We start from the raw sequence: 25551 nt of genomic DNA, 5'->3' as shown, positions 1-25551 counted from the left end.
AGCTTCCGTTGGATCAAATATCAAGGGTGGGATGATGGGTACGTCATACGTGTTCATGTGGCTTTTCATCATATAATTTCTCAAATGGATTTTTTAAGAATTTTTTTTGTATAGGAATTTGCTTGCCACCATCGCCGAGGCCACTTGTCGGCTTGTCGCCCATCCTTTGCTGCAAAGATTGGCCGAAGTACGATTTGTGCAAAGGTGGTAGCAAAAAATAATAATCATTACGGCTATCCCGCTATGTGCAAAAAGATTGGCAGAATACTGAGTTTTAAATGAAAAATTACGGACAAATGGAAGCAAAGTACAAAAATTACGGAAAAAATACCAAAACAATGTAGTAAAATATGACAATTACGGAAAAAACTACAAAGAAAATTCAACATTTATGACAATCATGGACAAAAAAGGGCAGAATTAAAAAGGATACGGATGCGTTTTTGGTCGTACTGTAAGGGCAAGAGGGTCACGGAAATGACAAAAAAACCATAGAAACCAAGGAGATTTACGAAAGAATAGCTACCAACAGGCGGGACATGACGAGAATTTCATGAAAAGAACGTGCCGAAAAATATAGGATTCTCCCTTTTAGAGTATAGTAAGGATTGTGACATGCATATAACTATTTTTCAAACATACATGGTTGTTAAAAACTGTTGGCAGATCCTAAACCTCGCAAAGCAACCAGTCATGATAGAGATATCGTCACAATATTACAACATTGCCAGTCAAGTGCAACTGAAATGCGCAAAAAAGTTTATTAGCAAAAATGGAAAATCACTAGCAAGATTGCATATGCACTACTCACACACAAATCGACATGACTGCTGCTTTAAATTTGAGAGTCGACATCATAACCTCTATTACGATCAATAGAGCTATGGTCACAACATTGCCACACAGAGCCCCATCCAATTATTTCTATTGAAAGGTAGAACCCCATCCAATTGAGCTATATGTACAGCATTTATCCAGTGCTTGGATCACTACTAAGATCAATTTCGAGGGTTTCTCCTATTTTTTACCTTGTATTTATCTTCCTAGTAGTATCTACGTCAAATACGAATCCACACCATTTCGGTTAACGTTTAAAAGCCCAACTGAGTACTAAATAATTTGCATAGTACACTCAACTTGATTGACATGTGGGTGTTAAGGAGCAACTTGATTTTGCAAAACCAAAAAATCTCGATCCACTAATCACAATACTGGATCAAGAACTTGTAAAACAGGAAAGAATCGGTAAGATCTGCTTGATTCTTTCTAGAAAGAACCTAAAAATGTAGAAACTAAGTCTAACAAGAAATTGAAATGTAGAAACCAAGTCTAACTCGAGACCAGCTAAGCTTGTTATGGATCATTAACAGACAAACCTGTTAAGCTGTAACTGAAGCACAAAACCATTATCCAGAGCAGCATAATCTATTCATCCCAATAAAAGTTCAGAGCAGCCACCATCTTGAATGTTACAAAACTACCATGTTATGAAGAAAATTCAAAATGGTTAACACGTCCATGTCACAAAATGTAAAGCATCTCCCATCATATGAATTAGAGAAGTGTAAAATGCAATAATGGTCGGCCTCTAAAATAAGCAATAATGATATGCTTGTGTCTTTTAGGGTAAACGCTGAAACTTCATGTTCACCAAGGAAGCAGCAACACAGTTTCTCTTTTTTGATGATCCTTTCAATAGGCCAAAACAGATAGGATGGGATCAGCAAGCCCATACCAATTATAAATCGAAACTGAGTGAGATGAGAAATGAAACATACAAAGACAGATTTCAATATTCATGAGAGATACAATAACAATCTTTCAGACCAATAAGAACCTGTATTTCAATCCATCCAATGTAACCTGTCATTCAAATCCCACTCATAATGTCAGTCCTTTCAAATAATCACAGATTAAAGAAAGAAATTTGGAGCCATAATTCTCCAACCCCTAACCCTTCCTTTTTACTGTCCTTCATAAACTCTTGGGAGAGATTCTGCAAAGAAATATTTTTACCAATTAGAGTGTATACTTCAACCAGTACTATCAGTCATTTGTAAGAGCTCTTAACAAGCAAGACATGATCACTTTAGGTCACAGAAAGGAATTTTGGAACCTGAATTCTCAAGCCCCAAAAACTAAACCTATGAGATGATACCATCATCCAAATTACCTTGATGAACTATAACCACCCAACAATCTTAAACTTACAAATCATATCTATGCCTAATTTCTATCTTTAAAACCAATAATCTCATAATCTTAAGCCTTCACTTCTACTTGCTTCAATCCCTTTTCCGAAAGCAACAATGCCATCCCTTCCTTACCACCCTCATTCTTCTCCAATTCAAACCTTCTCCTCTGATACAATGGATTCGACGTTAAAATCCGCATCCCCTCCGAATTCCCATTAATCTCCAAAACCTCAGGCAATCCATTCCCGCACCCCTTCGACAACCCAACATCAATCCTTATCGCTCGGTTCTCACACGCCCCATTAATCCCCGATTCCTGAATCGTATGCCCCATGATCATCCTCTTCGCACCGGGAATTGTCGCAAGAACATGCTCCAACATCGAACAATCACAATTCTTCTCCGATTCCTGCGAAAATGTCCTCAACCAAACAACAGCATCCCTCCCACGAACAAAACCCGGCGACAATTTCCCCCTCAACCCTTTAATCCAATCCTTAACCTCCTCATTAATCCGATCCAACCCATAAACCACATGATGTTGAAGTAATCCCCCGTGCACAAACACCGAATCACCAACGATCAGAACCGTCGGATTATCCGCTAAAAATCTGCCTGAAATCGGCCCGTTTGGCCGCAACGCGGCCACCCTAGCCCTAATTCCTTCTTGGAATTCAGCCCTAATTCCAGGAAACCATTTAGGAATCCCAACAAAAAGATCTTTTTGACGCTCTAGACCTAAACATAGATTTTTCATGGAAATCCCAATTTGAAACCAATTAGCCCAAACAGTGAATTCTTGAAGAGCAGAGGGGGTGATAAAGCGAAAATCAGATTCTATATTCATTACCTCATGATTCCCAATTAGGGTTTGAACAGAACCTCCAGATTTAGCGGAATCTTGTTTGAGCTTGTGGAGAAAGTAGAGGAGCTTGATTTCATCTCCGCCTCGGTCTAGGATGTCGCCTACTTGGACTAGAGTGGTGGAGCCTCCGGTCCATTGGCCGGAGTTATTGATGAGTCCAGCTAGGGTTAGGGCTTGCTTGGCTTTGGGGAGATCGCCATGGAGATCGCCTAAGGCTACTAGGCGGGAGGGAGAGGGGTATTGGGTTTGAATTTTAGGGTTAGGGTTAGGGTTTTGGAAGAAGAGACCACTGAAGGAGAAATCGATGAAGGTGTCAACAAAGGAGGAGAGTTGGAGAGGAAGGTCTTGGCATAGGGGAGAAGAAGAAGACATCTCTCTCTCTCTCTCTCTCGAATCTGAAAATTATGGAAAGGAGGCTTCCAAATATGTTGCAGTATTGGTCAAAAGTGATATGTTCTTTTTTCCTTTGTTGCCTAAATTTTTTTCTTACTTTGTCCATTTTATTCCAAAAAGTCGGCTAAAATTGTTAGAATATGGGAGATTGTGTTGGATTCACACCGTTGGATCACCATGGTGCTAGACTAGGCAAGTGGGTTGAACGGCGTAACATAGTTAGATTAGGTAGCTAGCTTAAATTAGCAATTAGGCTAATTTTAGAACGTAGGATTTCTAGAATTATCTCTTTTTTGAAATGGTTTTTAATATTTTTTTTTCGAAATGGATTTCTAGAATTAGAGCAATGATAGATACAAGGGAGCCCTTGCATAAAGAGCCAAAAAAGGGCTCTTGATTGGATCCACATCATTTTCAGTTACATTTTAAAATCGTTTGAAAAAGTAAAATCAATTTACATTTGATGATGTGAAATCCAATCAAGAGCCTTTTTTGGCTCTTTATGGAGGGCTCCCTTGTATCTATCATTCCTCCTAGAATTATCTTTTGCCTTGGTTATGTTTACTCATCAGGGGTAATTGTATTGTATTCAAGAATAATAGAAAATCCCTAATTTCTTCATATGATTTTGTCAAGGGAAGGGAAATGATATATTTACTCCCTTTTCTTTCCTTCCACCCCAATCTAATCATATAATATCTAATAATATCTAATCTAATATCTAATAGTTGCATCAACGCACGGGAAAGAAAAACAAAGAATCAAATGAAGTGAAAGACCATATATAAATTAAAAGGAAATACAAATCCGAATTAAGAATTGAAAGGGCAACTTGAGAGAGAGCCCATCTCCAATCCCTTTTCCATCTCCCCCATACAAGTAAACCATTTATAAATTAAAAGGAAATACCAATATCCGAATTAAGAATTGAAGGGGAACTTGAGAGAGAGCCCATCTCCAATCCCTTTCCATCTCCCCCATACAAGTAAAAAAAGTCAATATATTACCTTTAAACAAACTCCCAATTTTTTATTTTTTTTTAAAAGAGATTATTTATGTACCACAAACTATTTATAATTAAAGGCCCAACAAATAAATGGTCTGGATGATCAAACCGTTTAGGTCACTTCACTGAAAAAAAAATGTGTGATTTCGCACAAACATAATATAGAGGAAAACACGACATGCGGATATTTATTGCAACATAGTATGGAACGTTGATACCTTTTATCTTATCGACCAAACACGTACAATTCTTCAAAAAGTGGTCCGAAAATGACCCTAATGCCCTTCCTGATAGAATCAGAGCCCATATAGCCTCCTTGTATTTGGTGCAAGGCAGTACCCCTCAATCATTCTATTTGCAGCCCCCTTTTCATTGTTTTAGTATTCCTTAATAAGAAAATGGGGCTGCACTTAATTTATCTCTCGTTCCCCACTAATGCATGGATGCTGACAGAATTGCACAAGTAATCCTCGCTTCCTCTCCATGCTTATCTCTATACACATCAAATAAAGGAAATAGTGCTTGCGTTTTCAAATAGACGCTATCGTTATCACATATAAATGTTGTTTTCCTTATGTAAAGAGCGTGTGAATTTTAAAGATTGTTTAGAACGTTGCCGGTATTTGGTTTATGTATTAACTCATTCAGGTCAAGCCTTCGGGTATGCGAAAATCAAATATGCCGCCAGAATTTCTAGGTTCAAACACATGTTCAAACATATCAAGTTGCCGCCGGAATTTTTCGGTTCAAATACATGTTCAAACATATCGAGTATGCTGCCAGAATCTCGAGTACCCCACCGAAATATCTCAAAGCCAGCAGTAAAGAAAGACGCCACCATTCCATCAAAATCTGTCCACGTGTCAAGGATCCACCCGTCTCTGCTTATTTCTGACGGCCAAGACTAAAATGAACCCAAGGTTTTTTGAGTTCAAACATATGTTCAAATGAACCAAAGGATGACATCCAAGGTGGCCTTATGTTTACTCATCAGGGCTAATTGTATTGTATCCAAGAATAATAGAAAATCCCTAATTTCTTCATACGATTTTGTCAAGGGAAGGGAAATGATATATTTACTCCCTTTTCTTTCCCTCCACCCCAATCTAATAATATAATATCTAATAATATAATATCTAATAATATCTAATAGTTGCATCAAAGCACGGGAATGAAAAACAAAGAATCAAATGAAGCGAAAGACCATATATAAATTAAAATGAAATACCAATCCGAATTAAGAATTGAAAGGGGAACTTGAGAGAGAGCCCATCTCCAATCCCTTTTCCATCTCCCCCATACAAGTAAACCATATATAAATTAAAAGGAAATACCAATATCCGAATTAAGAATTGAAAGAGGAACTTGAGAGAGAGCCCACCTTCAATCCCTTTCCATCTCCCCCATACAAGTAAAAAAAGTCAATATATTACCTTTAAACAAACTCCCAATTTTTTTTTTAAAATAGATTATTTATGTACCACAAACTATTTATAATTAAAGACCCAACAAATAAATGGTCTGGATGATCAAACCGTTTAGGTCACTTCACTTCTTTTTTTTTAAATGTGCGATTTCGCACAAACATAATATAGAGGAAAACACGACATGCGGATATTTATTGCAACGTAGTAAGGAACATTGATACCTTTTATCTTATCAACCAAACACGTACGATTCTTCAAAAAGTGGTCCGAAAATGACCCTAATGCCCTTCCTGATAGAATCAGAGCCCATATTGCCTCCTCGTATTTGGTGCAAGGCAGTACACCTCAATCATTCTATTTGCAGCCCCCTTTTCATTGTTTTAGTATTCCTTAATAAGAAAATGGGGCTGCACTTAATGTATTTCTCGTTCCCCGTTAATGCATGGATGCTACAGAATTGCACAAGTAATCCTCGCTTGCTCTCCATGCTTATCTCTATACACATCAAATAAAGGGAATAGCGCTGTGGTTTTCAAATAAACGATGCCGTTATCACATATAAATGTTGTTTCCCTTATGTAAAACGCGCGTGAATTTTAAAGATTGTTTGGAACGTTGCCGGTATTCGGTTTGTGTATTAACTCGTTTAGGTCAAGCCATCGGGTACGCGAATATCAAATATGCCGCCAGAATTTCTAGGTTCAAACACACGTTCAAACATATCAAGTACGTCGCCGGAATTTTTAAGTTCAAATACATGTTCAACCATATCGAGTATGCTGCCGGAATCTGGAGTACCCCACCGGAATATCTCAAAGCCAGTAGTAAAGAAAGACGCCACCATTCCATCAAAATCTGTCCACGTGTCAAGGATCCACACGTCTCTGCTTATTGCTGAAGGCCAAGATTAAAATGAACCCAAGATTTTTTGGGTTCAAACACATGTTCAAACGAACCAAAGGATGACATCCAAGGTGGCCTTGTGCATCACGCCATCTTCCCTTGCATTAATGGGGGACGTGAAATGCATTAAATGTAGCCCCAGTTTCTCTCGAAAATAATACTAAAGTAGAAAAAAGGTTCCTACAAAGACAATCATGACAAGTACTGATTCTGTTAGGAAAGGCATTAGCGTATTTTGTGGACCACTTTTTGAAGAATTGTGCATGTTTCGTAGATAAGATGAAAGATATCCGTGATTCGTACTATTTTGCAATCATTATCCGCCTTCCGTACTTTTCTCCATAATATAATATCACTCATTTTGATTTACAAAGGGACGTGAAAGGAAATGGGAAAAAGAGCCCTACCCGCTTGTGCGTTTCTTGAAGAAGAGAGAATGGAAGATGAAGTGGATGATACAGACAAACCTAAATGTATCACAGTTACAAAGATGAATCGGATTTGTTTCTCTCTCACTCTCTAAATGATAGGAGGAGAGTTTGCTATATAGAGAGATTTCATGATAAGGAAGAATATCTTTTCGTTACCAAAGATATCTCCAAAAGAATAAAAGATAAGTATTACATGGTTTCATGGGGTAAGAAAACACACAACTGTACAATGCATACGGTTTTCACATCTCTATTAATTAGGAGACAGCTGGCCTGCTAATCTTATCTTGAGATTCCGTAACAAAATTGTGGTTATCTGCTTTTTTTTAAAGTAAAAAGCATAAAGGAGAGGGTAGGATTGAAAATATGTGGGTTGAATGGGTGCATTTGTTAAAAAAAGTCAAAAAAGTGATGTGTAATTCTCATAGAATTTTCAAAAAATTCTCTTATTTTCTCTTCTGCTATGTAGTATATAGATAGATACATGTATACATATGTATATATACATAGATATATATATATATATATATATATATCTCTCTCTCTCTCTCTCTCTATATATATATATATATATATATATATATATATATATATATACTAGTGCGACACCCCGTGCGATGCACGGGGAGTGGGAAAACATTATATTTCGCTTCTCATGATAGACAATAGAGAAACTGCATATTATGGAAACCTTATAGATCGGAGAGTTGTGATCATCCCATCGAAATGATTTTGGGGCACAACCTATTTGCGTCGCGGCCTATCAAATGGACGGCTTGGATCATCCTATGGCGTTGACCACAAACTTAATTTGAAAAATCTGGGTGGGGCCTACAATTTGGCCTTAATGTTAACGCACAACCCACACCATAGGATGATCGAAACCATTCATTTGACGGGCCACAATGTAAATAGGTCGTGCCCCAAAAATCATTTCCATTGGATGATCACAACTCTCTAATCTATAGAGGTTTCCGTAATACGCAATTTTTCTTTAGATCGGAGGGCTATGATTATCAAATGGAGGGTTCGAATCATGGGGTGGTGCATACAATTCATTTTGAAAAATACAGTTTTGAAGAAATTAATATTTGGGCCCACCAATTGTGGGGGATAGACCAGTTCAAAGATTTGAAGAGATTAATTTTTGGGCCCATCAAAAAGATTTTGGAAAATATGGGAGGGTTTGACCGACCCGTAAAGGTCCGGGCGAACGGGCTAGGTCAAAATGACCGGGGGAAATTTACGGGTCACGAATCTTGGGCCCGTTGTAGACACCCCCCATTTTGCTACACTTTAAAAAGCAAAATATTTGGTAGTGTCATCGAGTCTTGAGTCGGTCTTCTGCATTTTTGCATTTTTAGGATAAGTTTCGTCTCATTATAGGAGTTTTGAAGTTGATTCGCGATCCTGAAAGTCTCTAGGGAATTCCATTAGTCTCCGGAAGATTAGAATTCAAGTTTCCAATCAAGTAAGAAAACCTGCTATTTTTGGAATTTCTCAGGGTTTTCCCTAATTTCATCAATTTTGCACAACAGGGGTAATTTTCAATGTGTTTCATTTGACCCCCGGGTTGTGTCTGAAAAATCTTGAGTGATTCCATGAATTTTAAAAAGCCTGCTAAATTTAGACCTCTTAGGGGTTTCGCTCGATTTGAAAATTTTGAGTGTTGAGGGCATTTTGGGCATTTTCAGGAAATGTCAAATGATCCTGTTTGATATTACCTACCAAAAGAAGCAAACTTAAAAACTTTCTATTTTTGAGGTTTGACTACGAAAACTTTTCATTTTTAACTTTCTCCTTTAAAAAATGAACCAATTTTGAGGGTATTTTGGTCGTATTTTGGTGAGTAATGGTCAAATAGGGGTGTTTTGGTCCAAAACATTTGTTTATTTAAAGGGGATAGTTCAACCATATATTAGGGGTGCACTATAAAGGTCACATGGGTTAGGTCCATCCATAAAATATTGAATTTAAAAGAGTTTTATTAAATTTTTATGAAAAAAACCTAAAACCCATGTGAGAAGGCCCATTGGGCTAAAGTCCAGAAGATCGGGGTCCATGTGGACCAGCCCATGTGAGTCAGCCACATAAGTGGGTGCCCCACATGAGGAGGCCACATGCAAAAATGTCCAACATGGGATGGGGTGGTTGGTGACATCATATTTGTTTTGAAAAAATAATAAAGAAAGGAACAATTATAATTAGAAAGGGCTTGTAAGGTCAGGTTAGTAAAATGGTCATAACTTTTTACCTTCTTGACTAAAAACTTCATAACTATACTTGTTTCGAACGTTTCGAAAAGATCTACAACTTTCTAGTTTATGACTTTTCCTGAATCAACCTCTAAATAGGTAAACAATGAGATCAAACATCGGGCAGCCCTTTTTGGACGAAAATCATTCATAAAAGCTAGTTTCCTATGTGAGAAGGCTTCTATATTGATCTTGAAGGATCTCAATTGTGTAATTTAGCATTGCTTGGCTTGCAATAAATCAATATTAGAAGTAAATCCAATTTAGAAGGTAAGGGAAAAGCAAGCCATAAGTGAGAATTGGAAACTAACTAAAGGTAGGAGTCCTCACATTGGAAACTTCTAAATCCAATCTAACCCTAAATTTTTCTATAAAAACAAAGCAAGCACAACCTTTGGCTTCTCTTTAGAAAATTCATCTTTTTCTCTCTTCCTCCTTGGAATTCATTCATCTCTTTTGTTGCTTTGGTGTTCATCTCTCTCTCTCAAGTGTTCTTCACAAAAGGGATTCTTAAATTCCTTCTTCTTCTCCAAAGCATCACACAATCAAGGATTATTGAAGTGTTCTTTGGATCTTTTTTGAGCGTATAAAAGGGTTGGACAAAGCGTATATCTTGGATCACCAACCCTAGAGACAAGGATCGCGATCAACGGTAAGAATTCCCTTCTATGCGAATTAGAAAAACATGCTAGGGTTTTATTTTTTTGGAGCATCAAATCTATGAATTTTATTTTAAAATTCCAGTATGATATAACATAGAATTAAGTTTTTAAAATAAAAAATTTCGCCCAAAAATTAGTTTTCCTCCATATTTAGATCAATTTTCTTTCTTTTCTTTTCGGTATGGTTTTAAACGAGATTTACAAAGCAAGTGTTTGAAAATAGGATCCTTTTCAAAAACCAAAATTTTTCTAGGGTTTTAAAAATTCCAAAACTACTGGAAATTGTGATCTTGGACCATGGTTTGACCGTCTCGGTTTCCGTTAGATTTTTCGAAAGGTAACCCAGCAAAGGGTTATTTTTTGAAGAATAAAATGGAAAATAGATCACATCAAGTCAAAAGTTGATGGACTTTTGACCCGAAACCGATTTTAGAATTTCCAGTTTACCCAAAAATGTTCGAAAGTTTTTGAATCTTTTTAGTCGGATTTTCAAGTAACTTAGATTTCGGCCATTTTTAATAAATATCAAAAGGTTTTCAAAATTGATGAAACTCTCCAGAATTAATTTTCAATAATAAATTAAATTTCTCATCAAAAGAAGTTTCGAAAAAATTTTTTTTTATCCGTTTTCTAATCGCTTCTTCGTTTTACGTGTTGTAATTCTTTTTTATATTAAATTAATGAAATTTCGAATCTTTTTCCTACAAACCAGTAGTTTAGGCTATTAGAAAGTTAGTGAAAAATTTTCAAACGATTTTACAAAGGTTTAATATGATTTTACAATTTTCTTTTAAAAAATGGGTTTTAATTCCTAGGAAACGAATTCTCCTTTTTATTCAAAAATTAATTTTATGGAGTATCATTAATGTTTAGGTCTTGTAGTTTTGACAGTAAATCATATAACCTATTTTATATCTACTGAAAATTTTACATGATTTTAGGGCACCATTTAATCTACTTTTTAAATGATTCATTGATTTTATTCGAATTTCATGTGAATTTTAATTGGCATCAAATCTTGATAAAAACCTTGGAAATTTTTGTAGTAGTCTAAAACCATGATTCTATATATGCTTTAAAAGGTTTAGTTGATTTAAGATTTGTATGCTTTTAGTTGATTTGTTAATTTGTAATGTGACCTAAATTTTGGAAATTCTGAAATTGACAGCAAAACTTGTTCTAAATTCATGAAACTCTTCCAGTAGTTTAAATGCATTCATTACTGGTTACTGAAAAATTTTCAATGAATAGGAAGTTTGATTGCTTATGGTTACTGTGTAATCCTAGCAATCTGGTCTTAATGTCGATAAATCACAATTTAATGGCAAATCAACACAAAAGTCAGTAAAAATCTTCAAAAAAGCTTAACTTGTCATCATGAATCCAATCCCTAACTTGTTTGAAACAGAAACCTTAAGGTTCAGAGATCTCCCATGTAAATTCGCTATATCGCGATAGTTTAACGGCCGAGATCGCAACCGTAATCGTATACCAAAATACGATCAATCTTGCATAATTGGAGTGCGTAAAATTATAGTGTGTTATTGGGTCCATTGTCCAGGAAAATCCTGAGAAATATGTCAGGCAATAAGATACTATAACTTACGTGTTAAATTATACAAGGATTAAGAGCACGATTCTCATCTATGGTTGCGATTCAAGGCCGAAACTTGCGAACCATAGAGCCTTTGGTATTCTTTAGATGTTTAGGAATCGAAAAATCCTCAAAAATTGAAAATTATTAAGTTCAACAAATTGAATTAACTCGATCCACGTCTTTGGAACCGTTCGATTACAGTTTCCTATCGTAGGAACCCTTAGGGCCTTCTTAGGAACACCTACGTCGCGTTGTGTCCTAGGTTTTAAGGGAGTCCTAGAGTTAGGAGTCCAACCTCATCACGGCCGTTTGCTATGGATAGCAACAGTGCCATAGATCTAGTTACACTAGTCACCCAATTTTCTCCTAGGACAAACGTAGTTACCTAGGATATAGGTTAACCTGCATTAGTCTAAAGGATGACTTGCACTTAGATAGGACCATATAGCATCTTAGATGAAATTCTAGGATAATAAAATCTTCAACTTGAACTAAATAATTTCTCTTAAACTGTTAAAACAGTAAATCCAGTCTAGATCGGTGTCCTAGATGAGTTAGGCATAAGTAGCTTAGTTCAGGTGCACCGAACTACGAACGACTCTGATTCTAGTGAGGCTGGGGTACGTAGGCAACTTGGATACTTAAGTGGCATACCAAGCCCGAGTCGGCTCCACACATAAGCGGTGGAGTTTAGTATATTAATCCTTAAATTAAAAGTAATTAAATCACTTAGGACTTTCCATGAAATTAGGATTTTAGGAGAACTTTCACTTAAATTGAATTCAAACAAATTAAGAAAATCAAGATACACATTTAGGAATTACATTAAAATTAGATTTTAGGATGCATGTCACGTAGTTCGTACATTCATATAGAGTTAAATGAGCAATTTAAAATAAATTCAAAAGAGTTAACTTTTGGAATTGAAGACCGATTATCGGGCAAGAATGGTGCATGTGGTGGTAACTCCCCATACCTTCCATTCTCGTAACCAGATAACGAGTCTAGATTTATGGTCAATTATGGGTCATAGATCCCTCATTTAGGTGGCGACTCTGTCACTCTCTTTTGCGTGGAATTCGGATTGCTTTAGTGATCCCAAGTTCACGGAAAGGATGAATTAAATCACACCTTGCTAGGCTCGACGGCTTACCCATGCCCTTATGGGTACTGGGTTACACGTTTGTTTGCACCCTATGGCCTGGTTGCTGCCTGCTTGGTTGGGTAATTAAGATCAACAATAAAAAGCACACGCCATTCGCGTGGGTACGAGAGACCAAGAGAGAGGGAGGCGGCTCGCGGGATCGGGTCCCACACCCGTACCCGGCCCAAGAACTGTACGGACCACATTTCACAGGTTGATCCAAACCGTCCATGTGATGGAATACAACATCAACAGGTTGTGCCCCAGAAATCATTTCCTTAGGCTAATCCTAGCCGTCCAATCTATAGAGGTTTCCATAATATGTTGTTCCTCTTACATGGGATGGTTAAGATCACCCTATAGATTTTTTATTACAAAAGCATAAAGGAGGGGGGGTAAGATTGAAATTTTGTGGCTTTCATGGGTGCCTTTGTTAAAAAGCATAAAGGAGGAGGTAGGATTGAAATGATGTGGCTTTAACAGGGCTAGGATTGTAAATATGTGGGTTGAATGGGTGCCTTTGTTTAAAAAAGTAAAAAAAAAGTGATGTGTAATTCTCACAGATTTTTGGGAGAAATTGAAATAATTCCCTTAGTTTCCATTCGTCTATAATATATATATATATATATATATACAAGCAACTATGTCCATGTTCTACATGTTTCAGTTCGTCTGGGCTAGACTGCTTTTACCTCTTTTGATAGGGGAAGCTAGCTCTGAGATCATAATCTTCCGACTGTGTACAATAACGCATGAAGGCATTGTCCTTGCTTCGATGGATTTTAAGTTTTTTATTTCTTTTTTTTTAGAAATTGAATAACTCTTCTATTGATTTACTCTGTGTTTATGAATAGGGTGTTGAATGTGGAGTTTATTTCATTGTTTAAATTTTGATTGTTTTCAATTTTATCTTTTCTCACTTCTTGGATATCTTTTTGACAAGTAGCCTCTTTTTCTCCTGTTTTTTTATTATCTTCCAATTTAGGAGTTGAATTTATTTTGTTTGCAGATCTAGGGGAGAAACTTCTCCTCTCTTGGTCCAGACATGAGCATCTTCAAGGGCTTGCGTACTGATTCTCTCTATCATGTTCTTCTTTTTTCTCCTTCGTGGTTGAGTTCTGAGCTGCGGTCTCATTATTTGCAACAATGTTTTTGCTTATTTGCATATTATTATGTGTCTATTTGCAGGTGTTTGATGGATTGCTTGACCGAGAGATCGCTTTGCTTTCCTGTTCGTATGCGTGTTCTTGTTGTGGACGACAATCCAACATTCTTGAAATTCTTAAATTCTTTTCTTTTTTGCGTCTCTCTCTTATTTTTGAAACGATGAAATTTTATTAGAAAAAAGAGCAAAGGGGGTTTTGGGACTCTTTCCGTGTTATGAATTAGAATTTACATGATTAGGGTCATGTTTTGATTCTTCCTCAAGTATTTGATGTTTATTCTGCAAGCATCTGCTTCTACAAGTAGTAGAGTGTACTGTCCCAAAAATTATGAATACTCATTTGTTAAGAATCAAGTGTTTCAACTGATAGTCTCATTGTTGCCTTTAATTGAATTTGAAGATTTAATTCATTGTATTTTTTGAGTTTACTTAGGCAGTGCACTTGAAATTTAGAAAAGATAAATTTCTTTGATGATTTGTTGATGGATAAAGCGTATAACACTGTTCCAAGCGAATTAATTCTACATTTATTCTTTTTTGTATGGTTTCAATCCACAGTTCCCGAACATCGCACAAGGAGCCACCTCTTATGAATTTGTGCTCCAAGGAGTGTCATTAGAAGACAAACAAATCAATCTATCACACCAAGGCCATGTAAGAAGACCTTATGCATGTTTTTGTGTTTTAAAATTCTGTATCATCTTTGAACTTCACTAATGTTTTATTTTTTTGGGGGGTATTATTGATGAAGTAGCATGTATTTTAGCCAACTACATTGACCAAAACTTTTATATAAGGAGAGCCATCATGGGCTTCTCATCCTTTACCATGTATTTTTTTCTTCCGATTGATATATGATTAGATTTGATAGAGTATCGCTAATTTGGAATCTATACCGACTCCAATTTTCGAATATTTTTATCGAATTATGTATTTTGGTAATAGACAATTCACAAGGATTTCTCATCCTTTTTTTCGCATGAGATATTTACGGTCAGATTTGAAGTTTTATTTATTTTTATTTCTTGATGAAATGGTAATTATAAGCAACACAGTACAAATGCTTTATATGTGTTCTTTATGCTTTGGTTTTCCTTGGAGGTATTTTATTTATATTGGCTATTTCTACCACTCATATATAAGATGCATTTGTTGGTCCATATGGTTTTTATTCATTGTGGCATTTTGGAATGCTCTTATTGAGACATGGGAGTGATGGTATCTAGCTAAGTATTATGGATATACTGCTCTGTTTTCTTCTCTCCTGACTATGAAATTATCCACCTTTCTAACTTTCGTATATGGGTACTTGTGGACCCCGATCCTGAGGAGGCGGAGAGGAAACGGGTCCTCCATCGGTCCTTTGGGATCTCCACATGAAGAGAGCTCTACCAAGGAACTCTCAAAATAGGTGCCACCCTCATAGCATGGCATGAGTGGCAATAAAAATGAGATACCTCTTGATCAGAAGCCAAGGCTCGAAACCAAGACGCATCTAAATTTACTCAGAGTCGCCATCCAAGGAAGTCAACCTTGGAACCCGAAAACAAATCCTCTGTGAAATGGATAACCAGAAATATATATGGGCTCGTGCCTGATTATGAATGAGGAAGGTCCGAAGAGCATCTCAATCCTCCCAAGTGCAAGCACTTGGTCTCTTATGCCATTTTAAAATTAACTTTGATGAATTTTGGGCGAAAATCACATGAAATGGGAACAAATATCCCCGAGAAAATGTTTAACTAAACATGCATGTTCCGGGGATGGGCAAAAGAAAATAAAACATCCAAGTCCTGAGAGAAATGATGCCAGTATCACCCGACATGGGAATAGACACTAGAATCCACTATCTCTCAAAGAGGTGGAGAAAACTAGAGTTAATCCCATATCAGATAACCCTGTTATCTGTCTCAGCACATCCATCTAACATATATACCTAAAGAGAGCTAACATCAGTTTCATCTGTTATTAGAACAAACACTAGAATCCGCCATCTCTCATAGAGTGGCTTCGAAGACTAATGCTACTCTAATACCAGATAAGCCAGATATCTGCCTCTAGTCATACATCTAATACTAACCAACACATCTAGTAAGCAGTAAACAAACACATGTATATCTATAAAAACTAAACACGATGTACCTGCACAAGGAACAAATGTCAGATAATAAAGGCTACAGCTAAACATATAAGAGCTATAACTACGCATGTAAGGAACAAGTAATAAAAAACAACAAAGAAACTACAATTAAACATGTGATGGCTACAGTTAAGCATGAGAGAGCTACAACTAAGCATGTAAGTAAACAAATAAGAAAATCAACTAAGTCAGAAAGAAAACTCACTATCATACACATAAGCAAGAAATAATGATAATCATAAACACAAACCCTAAAACGCTAATATAGACACCCCATTTTGACCAAACCCCAAGTAGGTCATTTTGAATAAAAATCTTATTAGACTAGTGTTTTAGAGTCCCAATTTTTTTCTTGAAGTAGGTTGGAATCTCAAGTGGGTCCTCGCAAAATTTCGTCGAAATCTGTCTTGGTTTGCCTGGCAAATAAGACGGGTAGATTGTGTAGTGTAATATAAGCAATAAGGGGGTTGAATTTGTCAAAGCAAGGGCTGTCCATGGGAAGAAAATGAGACAAATCTATTATTTTTTACAAATGGGGGTGGATATAGCCCTTTTTTACGCATCTTATTCGCACACTCATCACATTTTGTGCGCCCATCACTTGGGTAGTGCCAATATCGGTGGTTGATTTTTTTGTATAAAATCCGAAAATCAACAAGAAAATGGGGGATTTCATTTTTCTCGTCAAAAAATCAAAGAGAGAGAGAGAGAGAGGGATCTCCGATCTTCTCCGATGAGATTGACCAGAGCTCCGGCCCGTGAATCTTCCTCTTTATCTGGTATTTTTGAAGACCTTTATTCTTTTCCCTTTTACTATTTTTCTGACCCCTCGGGCCTCCATTTTTCAACACAAATCCTAATTCCGACCAAGATCCATCGATTCCGGCCATACTTCGACCAGTTGTTCAACTAGATTTTGATCTTCATCGTCAAATTCAAGATCAGATCTAGCTTTTCTAAGCTCTTAAATCTCAGATCTATATTCCTTTCATGATTAAAACCCTAGATCTACCATTTCTTCTCTCATTTTTTTTCGAACCATAATCTGCCCAGAGGAAAAACCCAAATCATCGAAACCTTAACCCATTCTATATTTTTCCGATCCATAGACCTTCTTCTCCGATCAAATTCTGCATCTCCGGCCAAATCATTACCGAAATCTGGATAGTCCATGATAGCGGCTAATCTTTCTTCTTCTGTTTTTCCTAAATCTCTGCTGTGTTCTTCATTTTTTTTATGTCTTTAAACCTTTAAATTTAGTTCTAGAAACCTAGATCCATACCTATAAACCCTACCTTTGTTCTTTTCCTTTCTAGAACCCTAACTCAGAGAACAAGATAGGAAAAGAGATCAGAGAAGAATTAGCGAGGGAAAGAGACCTGTGCAATTTATTTTCTTTGATCTATTCCATGATCTCGATGATCTCATGAGTTCCTGCCTTTGATCTATCATTTTCAGCATCTTTGGCTTCAATTTGCATCATCGGTAAAGAATTCTTTCGACTCAGGTAATTTTACTTCCTCTTTATATAATTTGTGTGAAAGTGGTTTTAGATTGATTATAGTTCTTATATGATTAATTATAGAGTTTTTCTTTCTCTAAAATTGCTTGGATAAGTAGTTGATAAGTAGTTTTTCATGTTATATGAGATAGATCTTATGAAAAGAGAACTTGATTCGAAAGTTTAATGTTCTGATTGCATTTTGTAATTTTCTTGTGATAAAATTTTTGTTAATAGCTTGTTATTTGGTCCTCGAATCATATGCTTTGGTGTGAGATTTTGATTTGGTCTCAGAGTATTGTTGTGGCATTTCTCCCTTTGAGAACCAGTGAAATCAGGTGTTAAAATGAAGGAAATAGCCTTTTCTTTGTTAAGACACAATAATGCTCATATTAATCTTTCATCTTGTTATTGAGACCTGACTATGCTATGTTTGAATTTAAGAGAAACTGCTATGTGAAATTCAGCAGAGGTTCCATGTCTTAGATATTTGGTTAAAACTGAATGAGGTATTCCCTTAGTATCCATGCCGCGAGACTCACTTTTTGCTCCCATGACTTTTGAATTCACATGATCATTTGATTATTTTGTTGCTAGGTGATCTATGATCTTTGGGCATTTGTTTCCTGTACTTTATAACATGAAATCTAGGATGTAGAATGAGGTTACTCACTGTGTATCAATTGAGAGCTGTATGGATTTCTTGATTTTTTTTACTGATTAAATACTTTAGTGAGAATAATCAAAATATTGAGAATAGTGTTGAAGATTTTAGCTCAGACTATAGCTTTGGTATGGATGTGATTTTAGCCCAGAGCTTGTGATCCTTCGAAATTCAGTAGACATTTCAATTACAATGTCTGGTGATTGTGTTGATCTGTGATTGAAGCCTTAGTGTTTCATGCTTGTAAGATAATTTGATGCTATTTTTCAAAAACTAATGTTAGCATGAAAAAAAAAAAGGAAAATAGTTAGATGTCAATATGAGGAGTTTATGACTAAATTCCAAATATAATTTTATTACAGTCTTGGTCTGTATTTCTGGAGTAGTACATTATTTTGGCTGTGCTTACTTGTGTGAAATTTTATTTTGACCGTTGATATTCTCGTCAATAAATTTGGATAATGTGATTCCCCTTCATTATTATTTGTAGTGAGCATCTATTGGTAATAACTTTGTTGAATAGATGAAACCGATTCTCCCTATTGCATGTGTGTACATGAAAAATCAGAAAATGTTCAGTTATATTTGTTCATGGGGTTCAAAGCATGTCCAGCTATATTTACCTATAAAAATTTAAAGCATGCTTAGTTGTATTTGTTGAAAAGGGTCGTACATGCTGCTGATGTGGGTATTGTCATGATAATTGTACTTCTTTAATTGTTCTTTGGTTTACATACTTGTGACAATAACTATTTCTTTGTTGTTCATGGGAAGTTGGTTGTGGTGAGAATGTTATATTTAAGATTTTCTAGCTTCCATTATCATGATCATGAGAGCACCCACTCTAGCTCTAGAACCCAGATTTTATAGCCTTGAGAAATAATTACAGAGGGCAGATTTGTAATTCTGTTTTGGGGTAGTAAATCTATCTAGATAGTTCAATCTATAATTCACCCCAAACATGTTTAACTGTTGCAAAGATTTTGTAAAAAAAAATTGTTGCAAATGGAACAACCTGAAACCAGTTGGTATATAGTTTGCACAGTTGTCTATTTTTGCTGCTGTCAGTATGTTCAGTTTACTCTATAGGGCAGATTTCATTGCATCTTCAGCTCAATGAACATATTGTCTGTTGATGTACCGGTAAGAAGTTAGGATGAATTGGTACAAATTTTAGAATGAAGTTGTGAAAATACTAGTTTTGGGAATATAAACAGGGGATTTGTATTAACTGTTTATGGTATCCGACCCTTATAATGAACAACAGATAATGTGAGCTTATGTTGTGTTGAATAAGATTGTGGTAATGTCATTCCATAGGCAATTAGTATTTGCATTACTATCTTTTAATAATGGCACTATTGTTGCTCTCATCCCCTACATGTAATAGTTGCATTACATGCATAGATTGCTATGGGCATAGTCAATTTTGATTGGATAAGTGTATGACAAAGCCAGTAGTGTTGTTATTAAATGTAATAATGCTACTGTTGAGTCGTTGATACTAATGCTTCTAATCTCTATGTTGTCATGAGTTAATAGCTACATTAAATCAGTTCATAGGTTCCCTTTACAAATTCTTTCAAAAATTGCAAAGGGTTTGATTGATAAGTAAACTAATATCTGTCTTGGGAAATATCTTGAAGTTGATAACCTTGATTTAGTATGCAAGTGTAATGATGTTTTGCTTGGTCATGGGGCTGATTCCATACACGTTTTCTCTTGATACTTTGTCCTTGTGCGTGTGATATTTTGGTGCAAAACTATGGAATTTCTAAGGAGTTATCCCCTAAAGAAAATTATCTTAAGGAGGCAAGTGTATATTTGGACCTATTTTATGTCCTTGAGGATAGGGTAAAGATGTAGTCTTATGCTCTTTAACCCAAATTCTATTAAGGTGTTGAGTATCTGTGGCGTATGAGTGGCTAAGAATGTATATGTGGGTGAGTATGGTTTGTGAGTGTGTGAGCATGGTTGTGAATGTGATGTGTGCATGGCATATATCATTCAGCAGGGTGTTCAAAAGAGAAAACACAACCCTCCTGAATAAATGAATTTAGCACTTGCATATTTCTGTGTTTATTAGTAATAATAGTTCAGTATTTTTTGTGGTTTAGTGCATGTACATACATATGTGGAATAGTATCTGTGTAGTTCAACACCTGTACATTCCGTCCATGCTAGTTAGAAATCCTTATTAATTCAGTGCCAGTATGATTTAGTGTTCGTATATCCTAGTTTTCATGATGGTATAGTGTATTGTGTATGAGTTCAATGATTATAGAGTTACATGTTCATATATATGTTCAGCTCATTCATTTGAAATCTTGTTCATGTGTTGTGTGATACAAGTTCAAGCCCACGAGCCAGCCCTGTTTTGCACTGATTCAGCCCCTGTTATTACCCCATGAGTCAACCTTTTAGGAGACTATCCAAGTCTCAAGTAGAGCACTTCCTTTTAGGTTAAAGACCAACTTGGTCTGTTAAATGCCTTACCCTCTTTTATTCATTGCAAGAGCAATGATAAGTATACTTAGAGCCCGCCTTTGTGTATAGGAGGCATGACTTGCCTCATTTATAGAGCTCTCTCTAAGTTGTACCCCAACTTGTACCCGTACTAGTTGGAGACCAACTTGGTCTATTAGGATGCTTGGAGCCCCATAGGAGACATGCCTTGTCTCATTAGAATTAAATGACTTCCCCATTGGAGACGGGCTTTGTCTCATTTAGAGTGTTTATCCCTTTTAGGAGACATACTATGTCTCATTAAGGCAGTTCTCCTTAGGAGGCAAGCCATTTAACTACCCTGAAATATGATAAAGGCAAGGTAATCTGCTGCCTCCCTAATACTATCAACCTGATTTTTAATAGAGCATTAAACCCATGGTAACATAAACCAACAAATACCCATTTGGATCATTAGAGCTTTACCATAGACTCTCAATATAGATCAGATCAAAAGGAATGTGAAAATTGGTTATGGGAAACTACAAAAGTGATGAAACATAGAAACACACAGGATATAAGGAGATTTCAAAAAATTAGCTATGGGCAGCACCATAAATAGGGTACATTCCAAATTGGACTTGGGTACTCAGGTTACTCCCCTAATGAGCATAATCTTAAGTTTGACTTGAGCCCTACCTTTTTCTAATTTCTATTTGTATATACACTCCTGTTTATTTTTGCCAAATGAAAAATGAGAACGTGAATAATTGGAAATATCAGCACAATACTCAGAGCTTATATTGGTTTAAAACTAAATAGCCACCACAAACAAACTAAGAGAAATCCAGCTGAAAGCATATGAATGATAGAATGTGGGTATGTCCCATCTCATCAGAACTGATAATGTGAAATAGGGGTACAACACCATAAAGCAATAGCACCATTTTAATCTCAAGCATGGATTGCAATACAGTTTCAAACCTAATAAGTTGGTCACATCGGCCACAATTTTCCAAATTTCCTACATGTTAAGAGTATTCCTACAGTGATGCACAAGACTAAAGAAAAATGCTTACATAAATTCAAAGCTTATGAAGTTAAATATATACACCCAAGTTACACAAACAGATGAACACAACCGACATTAGTTTGACTTTTAATCATGAATAAAGAAATTTTCCTAAATCTTTTCTGGCCTAAAATATGTCAAAATACATTCAGTTCTCATGAATTTGATAAGTAGGCAAATAATCTATTGTCAGACAAAACATCTACTGGTGAGAATAGAAAAGAATAAAATACAGCCACATAATTACCAAGCAATTACACCAAATATATGAATGATTACACCTCAACTCATCATAACTTTTATCCATATTACACAAGTTTTCCCTCTTTTCAAAGGGAAACATGATAATGAAAAGAATACAAAATTAACCTAAACCCATGCTAATTAAATAATCTAAAACCTTACCCTTAGTTCATAAATCTTAGCAAAACAGAATGTGCTAATTTTACATTACAACTGATACGGTTAATTTTGATCCATAAAACATGCTGATCATGTGAGTCATAAACACAAATTTCATGCCTTCTATTAGAACCTACTAATGCTGCTCTAAATAAAACAGAGTATGCAGATTCTCTAGTATGAAATGTCTACAGATATCATTGGTAAAAAAAAAATCTTTGAGGTAAAAATGAATAGACCTGCTAACTGATGTTAGAAAAAATTTCCTAAATTAGTAAAGAGAATAAGGAGCAAAGAAAAATATAGGGAATCACCAAATTCATAGATTTCTAAATTTTTATCTATACATTTCTCTGAACAAATCTAATTTTTATTTGGAAATTCAAAAAATCAATTTAGATCCTCATCATATCTCAACATAGGTAACAAATTCAAGAGATCCAAATCCTAACCTTCTCAGCATTTGAAAAATTCTAATCAATCACCACTCAGCAAGACAAATAACAACCAATTTTTTTTTTAAATCAGGTATAATAAAGAGCAGTAAGGAGAACCAGCAAGAAAAATGTTCAGCAAGATGCATAATCCAAGGAAATCCTATTTATTCATCTTATTATACACACATTCAAAGTAATAAATTCCAAAAATTGCACACAATAAGCCATGATCAAAGTAACCTCAACAATTTATAAGTAAAATGATCTCTTCTTAACGACTAATGCCATTTCAGTGATCTACATAAGATAGGAAATAACCTCAATAATCTGTAGCTAGCCACTGAAATTATGCAATTCATACTTTATTTCAAAAGATTCGTGCATTAGCTGAAGTTTCAATGTAAATAAGCTTACCTGAATCGATATTCCTTTTTCTTTTTCTTCTTAAAAATCCGAAGCTTTCCTCTCTGTTGAAGATGTGCGTTCCTCTTTCTTTCAGCTCGATTTGGAGTACGTTCAGATTTTTGCCCTTCCTTCTATTATTCTCCTTATGCTTCAATCACCCTCAGCAGATCTTTGATTTGAAGCTAAATTGGCTGAGATTTATGACTTGATATTTCAGATCAAATGCTAGGGTTTAAATGACATATTTTGAGTCTTATAAAGCATGAATTAGTGGTGGATAGATGAAAGAATGAAACTGTGAGATGAATAGCAAGAAAATCCGGCAAAGATCAAGCCGGAATCTGGCAAGAGTAGTCGAAGAAGATGAAGTAGGTTAGGGTTTGGACTTGGAAAACTACTCTTTTAGAGCTCTGCTAGGTTTTAATCGAATCCCTCTAATCTAAAAAATGAGGCCCAAGCCAAATATTTATAGGCAATTGTCATACTTTTTTGCCCCTATACGTTACCTGGACAACCCCCATATAATGTATTTAGCTTGATTTTCAGTGGAAGTAGTGGTCCATGGAGAAGGTATTTAATGAAAAATTAGGGAATTAATTCGTGCCCCTTTAAGTCACCGGAAGACAACCCTCTGCTGCAATAAACACTAACTGGACCACCCTTAAACTGGATAACCACCCCCCTTCTGCTACACTATACTATACTACGCTACTTACTATACTCGATTGCTAAGCAAGCCACAACGGATTTCAACAAAATTTTAAAGGGACCTACATGGGACCCTAACCTACTCTAGGGACAAATTTGGGACTCTAGTTCAATCATTTGATAGGGTTTTTAATCAAACATGATTATTTGAGGTTCGGTCAAAATGGGGTGTCTACAGTACTATGAACTATGAATTTTTTATATAAATAGTACATAATATACTAACTTTACGACTGGAATTAGTTAGGTCATGCTTTCTTTTAATGCGCACTTTATATTTGTCTCTCTATCTCCATCAATTTATTCTTTTTCCTCTTATGCATTCTCCCGAACTCCATCTCCATTTTTCAGTTTTTTTTTCCTTTTTAATTTTACATTTTTTTAGCATCTAGCTTTAACAGGTGTGTGCATATTAACGGCTAATGATTTTAGATTTTTTCCTTTTTGATTTTAGATTTTTTTTAGCATCTAGGTTTTTTTATTCTTCTTTTCTTTGTTTTTCGTTCTTGTGCAACACACGGGTCTACAACTAGTTATATAAGTAAAACAAAATCCTGCACTTTGTGAGTGCGCCACGTAGCAATCTCTATATATCCCGGTTTATCTCTCATAGTAATTTAAAAAGGTAAGTGAAACGTATATCACAAACTAATCTCTCTGCACTCTGTGAGTGCGCCACAAACCAATCCTGTGAGTGTGCCACATCAAAATCCCTCTACATCCCGGTTTCTCTCTCGTAGTAGTTAAAAAAAGGTAAGTGAAAAGTCAATCACAAACCAATCTCTCTCTCTCTCTCTCTCTCTCTCTGGAGGCATGGAGAAAATCTCACCACTGTGCCGTGACGGATTGTATTCCTGGATTTCCACGGGAAATCTTTTTTCTACAGGCAAGGTTTTAGGGGTGGTTTAAGGTTTCTTGAGATTGTGGGATTTAGGGCTTTTTTCCTATTATTTTTGCATATAAACCCTAGCTATGCCAGGTTTCTTGCTTTTTGGTATATGGTAGGACTTGGGATTATTTTAGGTGTTTTGGGCATGGGTTTTGATTTGAGGATTTTTTTTGGGAAACTTAAGTGGGGATGATAATTTTGATTTATTGATATCATATTTTTTTTGAAAGATAACTTATTGATTTCATGTGTTTGCAGGTGTTGCAGTTGTTGTCTCTCTATAATTGGAGGTACCTTACTTCTGCCATTTGTGAAATTTCCTCAATGCCTTTTGTTTCTTCGTATATCAAAAATGGAGTTTCGTGCACCTATTATTTTTTTCTATATATTTTGTGTTGGGATAGGCAATAATTTATCTTCTTTTGGACTAACAGTTTGGTAGGGCTGCATTATTCCTTTTTTCGGTTGACATATTTACGGTCAGATTTTAAGTTTTATTTACTTTTATTTCCTGGAAAAAATGGTGATTATAAGCAATACAGTGCAAATGCTTTGTATGTGTTTCATATGCTTTGGTTTCCCTTGGAGTTATTTTCTCTAAATTGGCTATTTCTACCACTCATATATACGATGCATTTCTTCGTCCATATGGTTTTTAGTCATTTTGGTATTTTGGAATGCTCTTATTGAGACAAGGGAGTGCAGGTATCTAGCTATGTGATCTAGATATGCTTCTATGTTTTGTTCTCTCCTGACTATGAAATTATCCACCTTTCTAACTTTCGTATATGGGTACTATGAACTATGATATTTTTAGGGAAAACTACTAAAAACTCCCTAGATCA

General features: G+C 35.7%; 1 protein-coding gene across 1 annotated transcript; it reads right to left on the bottom strand.

The window, feature by feature from the left end:
• Positions 1 to 1391: 1391 nt before the first annotated feature.
• Positions 1392 to 3551, bottom strand: LOC143858738 (Calcineurin-like metallo-phosphoesterase superfamily protein). Its single transcript, XM_077369453.1, has one exon. It carries the CDS (start codon positions 3430 to 3432, stop codon positions 2263 to 2265), a length of 1170 nt encoding a protein of 389 aa, XP_077225568.1. The 5' UTR covers positions 3433 to 3551; the 3' UTR covers positions 1392 to 2262.
• Positions 3552 to 25551: the final 22000 nt, after the last annotated feature.

Source organism: Tasmannia lanceolata, unplaced genomic scaffold, assembly GCF_043159265.1.
Source record: "Tasmannia lanceolata isolate RefF3 unplaced genomic scaffold, GAP_Taslan_0.1 ptg000026l, whole genome shotgun sequence".
NCBI lineage: Eukaryota > Viridiplantae > Streptophyta > Magnoliopsida > Canellales > Winteraceae > Tasmannia > Tasmannia lanceolata.
This window is presented reverse-complemented; position numbering and strand designations above follow the sequence as displayed.

Excerpts from the sequence above, each read along its gene's own strand:
- LOC143858738 (XM_077369453.1), bottom strand. The coding sequence starts at position 3,432 with ATGTCTTCTTCTTCTCCCCTATGCCAAGACCTTCCTCTCCAACTCTCC.